The sequence below is a fragment of the Vanessa tameamea genome, chromosome 17 (assembly GCF_037043105.1).
Source record: "Vanessa tameamea isolate UH-Manoa-2023 chromosome 17, ilVanTame1 primary haplotype, whole genome shotgun sequence".
Classification (NCBI taxonomy): domain Eukaryota; kingdom Metazoa; phylum Arthropoda; class Insecta; order Lepidoptera; family Nymphalidae; genus Vanessa; species Vanessa tameamea.
This window is the reverse complement of record NC_087325.1, coordinates 7123342-7135639: the sequence shown is the minus strand read 5'-3', so window position 1 is coordinate 7135639 and position 12298 is coordinate 7123342. Positions and strand designations below refer to the sequence as shown.

The window sequence follows — 12298 nt, the reverse complement described above, 5'->3', positions numbered from 1 at the left end:
ATATTGATCTTTATTGAATGCACAATTTATTTAAGGTACCTAATTGGATAAGGATTAATGCTATATTGCTTAAAATCGCTTCGAAAATAAGCCATTATTTCTCGTACAAAGTAAACGATAAAAAAATGCTTATTATGGGTTATCATTAAGAGATAGACATATACCATCGCGGACTTTTTTGTAGACATTTTTGAGGTGTACAATTCTGTAGTACATTATTTTGATCTATCTAGTAGGGTTCAGCCAGCGTTTACAATGTAAGCGCAAAAAATGCATAAATTTACGACATCACATTAGATTTTTTTTAAATTATCAGTGTTACTTAACTATATTGTCTATGTATTATATACAAATCCGTTCCGTCGTTTTAAAGATTTAAGCATACAAAGGGACATAGGGACAGAGAAAGCGACTTTTTTTTATACTATGTAAAGATTTATTGCAATCAAATTAAAATATTCATGAAAATATTATATATATGAATAAATTTATAAGCAAATGGCATACGTTAATGCAATTATTTGTAATATCTATATTAATAAATGAAGAGATGTTTTTTTTTCTGTAACGTTTTATTGACAAAACGACTAACGAATATACAAAAAAACAAATTAAACCGAAAGATGTAGGCGTTTTTTAATTATAGACTATCGACGTGACAAAACCTGAATTTCATTTTCTTCTATAATAATAATTTCGTTCAGAACTCATAAAAATTTGTTTCAATAAAATATATAATATATATCTATTCGACGATGCGATACATACAAGTGAACAGTTAGATCTGAGTATTAAACATATCTTCGTATACAAACGCTATGTATCTATACGTTTAGCGACAACCTTCTCATCGACTCAACTCGAATCGATTCATAACCATCGATATATTTACACATCAATAAGACCTAATGATGGTACAAATCGTAAATTCTTGTGTAATCAGTATTATTGTCGCTGAATACTCACGATTTCAGAAAATGGAACTAATCATTCGGTATTCATTGGAAACGAAAATAGAATAGTGGATTAAGATGTCAAGAGGAGTTCTAGTGTTATATTTATGCACTTATATATGTGTAGATGTAAATTTAAATGTAAAAAATAATTATTTCTAATGTCATAGAACTAGATAGATTTTACGATTTTTTCATGTTTTAAAAGAAAAATAGGCGGAAATTAAGTCCGACGATTTAATCGCTAATAATATCAAAATGTTCACGAAAGCGAACTATAAATTTATATAATAAACCTTACTCTAGGTCAACGTATGTAATATGAAGGTTATAGACGTATTTTTTTGAAGCAATTTTTTTTTTAAGTTTTTTGAAAAATATCGAATATTTTGCCAATATACGTTAAGTGCAGTCTAGAATTATCGACGAATGTGTATTGATATTGGCATCGGTCCCATGTAACGTAGTATATTCAAAACAAATGTTTTGAATATATGGGAAAGTTTTGGTATATGAATAATAAATAATTGAGAACTTTATTTATTTTAATATTTAAAAATCGATGAACATCCGATTAGATCGAAAAACAATCGTTTCAAAATTATTATTTCCGTATGTCGTAAATCTATTTGCGACATTCAATGACGTATTCTAGATTTTATAATCGGATTTTCGTCGCGATGATTTATTTTTTATTTAGCCATACATAATCGCGAAACTATAAAATGTACATTGTCGTAGTTCCGACGACGATCGATTTTGTAGTGATGTTTAGTCTCATTCATAATTAACTTCGACCAATCGTTGAAATCAAAACAATTCAATGATTGATTTATTTTTCAAATACAATCGTTAATTATAATTGATTGGCTATTTTATAAAACATTCGTAACATACAAAACAAAACAATAAAAATCTTAATATTATATCGACAAAAGAAAATCTTTACATGTTGGTTTTCAAGTTTAACTTCTTTGGGAAGGATGAGAAGATAAAATTTCAGACTCACAGGCAAGTGCAGCGATTCTGTACATTTCAGAGAAATATTTTTTACAATAAAATGTCTTGTCGTGGTCAGATGTTTCAAATTTGACGCATAATTATAGTTTGACTGTAACTTAAACGTCAATTTAAAAAATAAACCACTTCATAATTTGATTTGGGAAAATGTTTTTGCAATGAATTTCCACTTACCGTGTGCAATATTTCGATATTTTCTTAATGATTATATTACTATATCGAATATATTTTTTATAGTATCCAACCGTGATTTTGCCACCGTTTTACTGGAGGTCAGGTATCTTTTCCTGTACCCCTGAAGAAGCGAATACAAAATTGTATGTCGGTCGGATCGCATTTATAATATACATATGATTGATTAATCTTTTTGTGTTAAAGCAAGAAGGTCTTAGTGAAATATATAACAGGCAGATATTAATATTCTGGTTACATTTCTCGACTTCATTAATTAAGTTACTATTCGGCAGAACTTGCATTATTATCTGTAATAAACGAACAGATATTCAGGTTTTAGGAGGAAAACGCTACGTTGATGATTGTTTGATAATCCTTAAGCGATTTTTGATGAGCCTCGCTGTAACGATGTAGCTAATTTCAATATTCCTTGCGAAAACATAACGATTATTATAAAGTGTATCAAATACGTGATATTTAGTCCAGTTGTTAGGAGATATGAAACTTAACCGAAGATTGCGGCTTCACTTCTACTTAAAGAACATCTGCATGTGTATCAACCTGATTTGAAACAGTGTGGTGAAATTAATTCCAAACCATCTTAACGACAAAAAATGCTGTTACTTTTAAAATTCGAATTATAAAAAGGAACCAATCAGAAACAGTCTCTTCACTATGCAAAAGTTGTTAAATATCATCGAAGATAATGAACGCAATGTTCCTAATGAGCGTCGTAGTATGTAAAGTCTTTATCTAATCAACTGATGTTTATAGTAATGGTTTGTAAACTTCCCCTTGTTATTAATAAGGAGATATTTGATGTCGACGCGATTTCCTATTAAATAACACGGAAAAACATATGATAACACATATCTTATGATAGTGTTTGAAAATTTGCATGTCTGGGTGACGTCACAGTTGCATTCAAATAGACAGTAGGACCTTTAGTAAACTTTCCATTATAACATATTATTTATCTAATCTTGACTCAGATATTTCATTGAAATTTTGATTCATCGTCGTCATTTGCTTGTATTTCATCTGTTTATTGCATTTAATTTGTTTAGAAGAGCCGAGATAACCTAGTGGTTGGCACATGTAACAGAAGGTTGCGGGTTCAAGTACGGTTAATTTGATCACTGAATTTTAATGTGTTTAATTTGTATTTATAAGTATTCATCTCGTACACGGTGCCCTTATCCGCTATGGGTAGTTCAATAAGCTCCTAGATAAGAGATCTTAGCTCAGCAATGTTAAATTTGAGTATGGCACAGTTTTTATGATTAGTTACTCCATTATTGCTCATTTCATCTCCCACATAATACGTATCGTCTTTTCGACATCTTCTTGACTTTAAATAGTCGACTTCCAGCCAACGAAATCTTAAGTGAATAGAGAAAAACTACCAACAAATGTAATTTCGGCTAATTACGATTATTTTCAACCGCTCAATATCTTCCATTCGGTTTTACAAGCGCTGCGTGTAAATGTGTTGAAGAACACACATGCATGCTTGCACAGTAACTAAACAATATATTACAAGCATGCGATTGTTTGAACCAATCGCTTATTCAATTGCAAAATTGCTTATCCAAGATCGGATCTTAAAGACGACAACTTTATATAACTATAAAATGGTCACATTGTGTTTATTGAAACATATAATTATCACGTGATCATGTCGAAGGTTTTGATTGAGAGAATAGGTAGACTTATTGTTACGGAAACCCTTTGCACGACCGAGATTTGATGAACGAAGATTAAATGACAAAAGATCATTGACTCAATATATTATTGTAGAAATGAGAGACATTTTTCTCGAATTATAGTTATTCGATTACATTTTACATATTATCTGTGGCAATTTTTTTACCAATTGGAATATCCTCTACGATTTGTTTATGAATCTTCGAGTTTTCTATTTGTCACTAGTCACAGCTATGGAACCCGGATCTGTTACAAGATCGTTTCTTCTTTCAAGTCGGCCTCTGTTCCTCAAGTCCGCTATCTCATCCATGGCGTATATCTGGCGCCTCTTAATTGCCCTAGACTAATAATTATTATCAGTTCGCGTGCGCCGCCCCGCCCTCTCCGCCAGCTAAGATACGCAATTACAACTACTGGTGTATTTACTCACACATCGACAATTACTTTAAAGCACGTGCTCTAGATGTCACTTAAATATGATCATGTAAAATCGAATACCTTATTTTCTTTACTATTTATACGTAAACCTATTTGGATGTTTTAAATTTACCTCATTTTCGCGCACCATCATTTGAAATGGTATATTTGAATAATGGGTTTGAAATTAATAAATCGGTTATTAAATATTTGAAATTAGAACGGATTAAAGATTATAATCCTAGTTTAATATTTAATCTCTGGTGTTATCTTTAACTTTCCCAGATTATTAGCATCAGTATCATTAGTAAATGCTAAGCGATACATAATCACGATAAATTTCCGTTTTGTTATAAATTTAACGATAGAACACAACAAAAGCATTAGTAAAACACACCATTAATTCCTAAAGGTGAACAACCCCACTTGCGTTCGAAGCAGCGGCGTCTGGCATAGCAATTATTGTTACTTGAGACTAAATTATTTTATATTTAGTTTTTAAGAATTATATTTTACCAAAAAAAATCATCAATATTTTTTAGACCTTTAGACGTTGCATGTTAATTTTATTTGGTAATATTGCTTTATTTGAAAAAATTAAAACTGTAATTCTTTTTAAAATTAGAACGTATTCGGATATTAGGTAAAACATATTTAATGTATGTTGTCGTTATTGTGCGTGTACTGTTTTATTGGATGTTTGACCTCGTGTTATCGCGGCAAGCCTCCGTCATACTTACCCGATCACTTGTTATCGCAACCGTACAATGACGTGTCTCCTCTGAGTGGACTTAAATTCTTTTAAAACAAATTTATATTAAAATTACACGTCCCGACTTCACACGGGTGAAATTAAGGTTTTATTCCGTGATGTTTTTATTTTTAAATATAATAATTATAATTTATCTGGCCGAGTTTATTTTAAGTCACACCCGGCATATAAGTACCTATATAACAGTAATGATACATTATCCATGATTATCCATAAAATATATGCCTAACATATATACCTAGTATGCCACCGCCAACTATTCTATGATATGTACATGTTGTAGATCCACTAATTTTCCTCTTTGTATGATGTAGACGGACGCGCCAATGGGCCAATTGATGGTTAGTGGTCACCACTGCCCATAGACATTGGCGATGTAAGAAATAACTACCATTCCTTACATCGCCAATGCGCCACCAACTTTGGCAACTTAGATGTTATACCCCTTATATGTTGTTACCCTGGCTCACCCTTCAAACCGCAACACAACAAAAATAGGTATTGCCATTTGGCGGTAGCATACTATAATAAGTAAAAGTTCAAATAATAATTTAAGTAAATGAATAGGTCTTAGATTAGTTATAGTACAATTGTTATACATACATATTTTGTTATCTTTGTCTACTTGAAACTATAACCTATTATATTGTAATGAAATTATCATTTCGTTCTAGTAATATAATTTGCGTGAAATCGAAAATATAAACATAAATAACAGGCTTTTTTGTTTTTAGCATTAATATGATACATTAAAAAGCTCAACATCCAAATTAACATTATTTATATATTCATATGTAGATTATTTAATTAAAATATATTTAGATAAATTTAATTTATATACAAATAAAAAAAAGATTAAAAAAATTAAAATCTTTATTTATGAACTAACCAATATTTTAAGTGTCAGTGCATCACACTTCTGTGCTAACTGATATCTGATCTATGATATATCATGCGTAGATACGTTTTTGAGACTGTTTAATTTTTTTATTATGACAAATGAGTTCCTTTAAGAAAACTTTAATATTGGTCACGTAATCAATCGGTCCTCGGGAAGGCATGAATATGTTTTTAATTTCTCTACACTTCTATGTCCAAGCAGCCAGCTCGATATACTGTATGTGCAGATACATAAAATTGTTGATATTTTTTTCTTATTAAACAGAGATTGTTAACGCATAACTTATTACCATATATGAATATGTTATAGGTACTGATGTTAAACGTTTTAAAAAATAGGTAACGTTTGGGCTTTGCCCATTTCCACCTTTGATCTTAAATAAGAATAACAAATGGTACATTTAAAGAAATAAACACCTTTTTTTTTAAAGTCGTGTACGGAATAACGATACCAATTTATAAGCAAGGTTAAATCAAAATATCTGATAAATATATCACTACGTAAAGCTACTCATCAATTATTTTACCGTTAAACAAATAATTTGTATTTTCGGTTTAAAGGATAAGTGAGAAAGAGTAATTTGCATGCACCAGGGACATACTCGCAATATCTCCAATGTTTGGGCACGTATTGGCGGTGTGGGGAAAAATTGATAATATTTGTTACGGCACTTTTATAACTGAATTGACCACTGCGTGTGGCCTGTTAGGGAGTCTGCCTTCCTGCGTTTAATAAAAAAAATATAGAAGTTTCATATCGACCTATGTAATATAATATTAAAGCAACCTTAATAAGCAATATGAAAGTTGCCATAATCCTTGGATGTATTTATCAGAATTTTTAAACACTATGACGTTAAATAAAAAGTGTGATTACATCATTACTTTTTATAGTACATACGTTACCGTACGTTGTAAACTTCAACATAGTTTCGCAAAACCGAACTACGTGTTTAAATTATCATTAAAAACGCTGCCTTTTACGATTATACAAACCTAAATCACGCCAACAACAGCGTTACAAAATTCCATCTATTGTTCTTATGTCATAAAGTGTCCATAAAAAAATTTTTAAAGCGATAATTCTATCATTTGTAATCGCTTCCACGTCTCGACACACGGACCACACGTGCTCCGCCATCTCATTAATTCAATCGATATGCCCTCACTGAAACATTATGTTACAAACACTATCACCATACTGTATAGCTCATCGTTCCGATTACATTTTGCTTACTTCACTAATTATGTTTTATTACTTTCTAATTCTAGTTAGCATCCACAACTAGCTTTAACTCGCTTATTTGCTCGCGTTGAATGAATAGTTTATATTTCAATTGAGTCGTACAATTGATTGAAGCCTAAAATATATTGCGAATATTTTGCATTTACTGAAAGCATATATACAATGTTTTGTATTTTTTTAAAGAAACATTGCAAGAGTATTTTTTTAAAGATGGTCGAGACATTAATTCTTATGCATGCAATATTGTCATGTTTTCAGATAACTTAGCGCCATGTTGTACTGCATCGGAAACATTTATCTTGAAATATATGTAAAAGGAATAAAATAGTAAACATTATTGAAAATACTTGGTGACATATATTCGCTATATACGATAGAACCTAGTATGAGTCTAGCTGACGACGATTGCGCTCAAGCATTAAAAATGCATTAACTTTCTGAATAAAGACTACAGACACTGTCTCTACAATTTACTGAACATGATATTTCCAATCATTAAAAAAATATATAGGACGAAGATACCGAAGAGAACATTGTGTACAGATCGATTTGATGTTCGAAGTTTTTTTCTCGTCATCTATTTTCTGTCGCTAACCGCGGGGACACGACCCCGTATGACGTCACGCTTCAGATGAATGAACATCTACCCCCTAACCCCCGAGCTCCACCAAACGGTCACTTTTGTACAAACGATATGCTCGGATATCAAAGACGCCATCTGCTCTCGTTCATGAATAGTTTTTATTATCTGAAGAAATAATGGTATTAATATAAATTAGCAAATAATATAGAAGTAAAACAAGACGTTGAAGCGATTAACATTGAAAGTCTGGTTCTGTTTTTTATTTCAAACACAAGAAAGGGTACACACTTGAACGAATACCGTATTTGGTATAAAGTGAATCATCCGGCTCGGACGTGTACTTATATAACTGTTCAAACATGCATATAAGGGAGGAACAAAATCGATCGGGCCCTGATCTCTGAGAATATTGATGGATGAAGTTGCTTCGTGACGGATATATTGTCATAAGATGTAAAACAAAAATATTCACAAAGAAATATAACAAAAAAATTTAATATTCTTAAATAATTAAAATGTTTGTTGTGATGACATTCATTTCGGTTTCAATATTTTCGTGTTGGACTATAAATATTTTTGATATTCTTTTATATTTTTATGATTGTTACCACAATACAAAATATTTTTATTAAAACTTACGTTATAAAGATATATTGTAATTTGAAGGCCAGTTAATTAATACCTGAGACTTTTAAACCATTAAGTTCGAACAATAATTATGAAATCGTAATTCAAAGTTTCCAATCAAACAAAACAAAACACTGTTAATTTAAGAAAACTAAACAAAATATATTTACTAGTTGTTACAAAATGTAGTATATTTTAGAACTGGGCAGTTTCTCGGATTAAAGATTGTGTTGATATTATCTCCCTAAAATGCTAAGGTCACTGATCATTTTTAAAGAACATATGCAAACAAAGATCGCGCTTCAAACAGCAACAATATACTTTCTCATAATTTTCACGGAACAATAATAAAATCCTTGTCCAAGCATGGTACGTGTAGTAGGCGCCTTGACCTTCCGCAGCCGGTCTGTGACCGCATGCAAACAAGTGCAACGATAAAAGACTTGTTTCCCCAATAGTGTTTTTGACGATCCTATCTCCAATTGTCGTCAAGATGTTGTCTTTATATTTAAACTTATTATTTATACAGTTTTATATTCAAGTGTAATCAATTTCCCATTCAATAAAGGGTTTTATCGTCTGATTTTTCTGACCCGTGTCGAAAATGTTAGCATTTGTTACACCGATAAGGATTGCGTTCCTCTATATACATTATAATGATTGAGATCATATTGTGTGCGATAAGATATACATATAGAATACAAATCTATTTCATCAAAAGATCCGTAAATGGCACAGTTTTGGATTCTCCGAAAAATCGATGTCACTTTTCGTTTATCCATTAGAAAGGGTACTCAAGATTATGAAGCTAATAGACCGTGTGCGTTGATACAAATTCGTGTCAGTACGCTAGTGAAACATTGACATACATCTACTTTCATATCATAACGGCGCATTACAAATAGTCAGCTGTGAAGCTATGTTTTTTGTTTCGTCCTTTCGAGACGACAAACAGCGTAAGGTACGAGGTTACGAGCATTTAAGAACTATCCGATGTGTCTGGTCTACTTTATTCTAATTTCTCTTTTTATTTTATTTGGGGTGGGGCGTTACTACATTTTTTTGTTTTCTTTTCTTTGCAGTTAATGTCCGCTGCACCCGCGTAGTGTTTGGCTGGCAGGGTGATGGCTACAGATGACCTTTTAGTGGTATTTCTTTGTGATTAGTGTTTGTGAGTTGTTGGCGAGTTAACGACTAGTGTTGTGTGGTGTAGTCATTTTTATCAGTGATGTGAATGTCTATGGAAGTATCAGGGCATACTCGGAATGTTCACGAAGCACGGCAAGGCTCCTGAGCGGTGCCACCACCCCTCACATAGGAGTTGCAAGAAGAAAAAACAACCCCCACACACACCCTGGAAGTACTTGATGAATTGCCCACTCGTTAGAAAATGTTTTGGTATAGTATTTTTTTTATTTCTGATTTTATTTCATTTCAATTTTGATTTTTATGTTTCAAAAAAGGAAAAATACTATTTGGACATAACTATTCAACACTCTGTAGTTATGTTTGAATAAACATAAGCAATTTAAACCATTCACAATAGGAAATGATTACAATAAAGTTTAAAAAAGTTTAATGAGTCTTTAATTGGGATATAGTGGAAACAATATAACAAATTGAAGAATATTCAAATTGGTATTTTGAGCATACCGTAACCTTCGCATTTAAACTGACAGAAAACACTGGAAAATTCCATTTTGATAATTAAACTAATACGACGCTCGACCTTGAATGTTGAAAAGGCTTACTGTCTTTAAAACTGACCGGCTTGCTTAAATGAGGGATAACTTGTGACTGATTTATATGTAAACAAATTTATAATGCACTCTTAATCTTATAGGTTACTATTTTTAAGTACAGTTTTGTTTCTCAATAGACTAAAATTTTATGACCGGAAAATTGTTCTAAACGAACTAAATAATAAAAACTAATGTACGACTTTCTTGACGTAACTTTATGGTATTATAAAAAATAATTATTTATTTATTAAAATGTCGAATTTATCAACAAATTTTATAGTCTTTGATTTATTGTATTTAGATAAAGAAATATTTATAATATTTCGTTTATTTTTTCGTATAAAGCAGTTAAAAAAGTAACGATTGAAAAATTCTCATTTATATGTTTATTGTGTGTAATAGAAAATTCATCTCTGATTGATTTTTTTTTAATCGTATTTTTTTATTTCTTGTTGTCCTGCAATTAAATAGGTTTGTTAGGGTGATAGGTATATCATAGAAATCTCAAACGGTCGGTTGATGAACGTACCCGACCTTGCGGCTGCATTCCGTGACGTTAGGACTTATCGTCCGATTTGTTGATGGATTGTACCAAGTTGAATGTAAGATTCCGAAGTAAGGATCGTTTTTATTAATCTTATAAATAAATATCTTTGGCCTTGTAATTCAGTAAATTTTTACATTCAAATTAAAATACATAAGAATTTTAAATAGCATATACATTTAGTTTTCATATCTAAAATCCGGATGGTTGAAAAATTTTTTTTTTTTTTATTATTTTATGGTGATATGTTGTTTAAAAAGAAAAATGTAAAGCGTTAAGTTGTATTTAAACAATATATTTTTATATATTTTTCTTTAAGAAATTGTAATCTAAATAAAGTAATTTTACCTAAAGGTTGTCTATACTTATTTATTTATAGGTAATCATACAATATTTAATATTTTATAGTACATAGTGATTTATAGTACATACAAAAGACACGTATATACTCGTGCAAAATATGATCTTTATTACTTTTTATTGTCTATTATTTTATGCGATTTACATTTTTGCAAAGTATTTTACTGTTTACAATGCTGAAGATGTGAAGTATCTATCAACAAGCGCCACATGTCTGGTGTTTTCAAAGCAATCAATATCAATGTGTAATACAAATTAGGTATGAGCTAAACATGACACTATACATGGCTACTATTGTCCATTGTCTTAGTAAATTGTATTGACAATGACACCCATTCTTTCGGCGACCTACGGATCTCAAGGATGCTTTTCAATTCTTATTTTCCTTACCTTAATCAAAGGAACTGTCGGATCTATCGAGACACGTTCAACCTTTATAGGAGATACAAGTAAATAAAAAAAAAAAAACTTGAAACCTGATTCCCGTCAGACCGTGAGTCATTCGCCCATTCCAAGTATTCTATAGTTCCTGCAGCAAGAATGTAATAAAAAAATAAGTAAGTGATTGTACTATCGTGATAAATAAAAAACGTCACTTTAAAAAAATATATTCATGTATATACATACATAACACCATTGAAAAAATAACTACCGTGTATTTATTATATCTAGAAGCAGTTGTTATTGAAGGCCAAGGATCATGTGTCTATGTTTAAACATTTATGCTGTCAACTCTCATAGAATTTTCTCTATAAGTGAAACAAGATAAACACTTAACAGCGCCCGGTGATCAAAATAACGTTTTAAAGATATGTCTTTTTACAACATGATATATCCAGGCAACGGTTTATTCTCCAGCGAACTGTAATTACGTGTGAGAAGATTTCGTAAATAAACTGCTAAGTTGATGCGCTTAACTTTTAACTTTTTCATTTTCCCGACGATTAGTCGCGAGGATTAGTTTAGCAACTTGTTGAGTGAGCTCACTTGTTGCGCTTTGGCAATGACGAGCGTCGCGTCCATCTCGCGTTGGTTGTTTCATTACGTTACATTACCCACAGCCGACGAGCTGTAACTACTAGCTATAGGGAGTCCTCGATACTGGATAGCGTTTTAACGAGATTTTAATGCTTCGACTTGCGAAATTTATTACTGCTGGCGCCACGAACTGGTGTCTTCGAGGATGTGCTTGAAAATTATTTGCCGCGTCATCGGTTTCTTATAAGTAATCTAGAATTGTGTTTATATAACGT

The 12298-nt window shown here is 31.3% G+C and overlaps 1 protein-coding gene across 8 annotated transcripts in view; it reads left to right on the top strand.

Annotated features, from left to right (window-relative positions):
• Positions 1-12298, top strand: part of Pde11 (Phosphodiesterase 11) — a 231852-nt gene that overhangs the window by 100889 nt on the left and 118665 nt on the right. The window contains exon 2 of one of the 8 annotated variants that reach the window (XM_026640181.2): positions 9482-9797. The exons of the other annotated variants lie outside the window; for them this stretch is intronic. Coding sequence (XP_026495966.2) covers positions 9665-9797 — 133 coding nt within the window. The 5' untranslated portion in view covers positions 9482-9664. The remainder of the gene's footprint in view (positions 1-9481; positions 9798-12298) is intronic. 8 annotated transcript variants of the gene reach the window in all.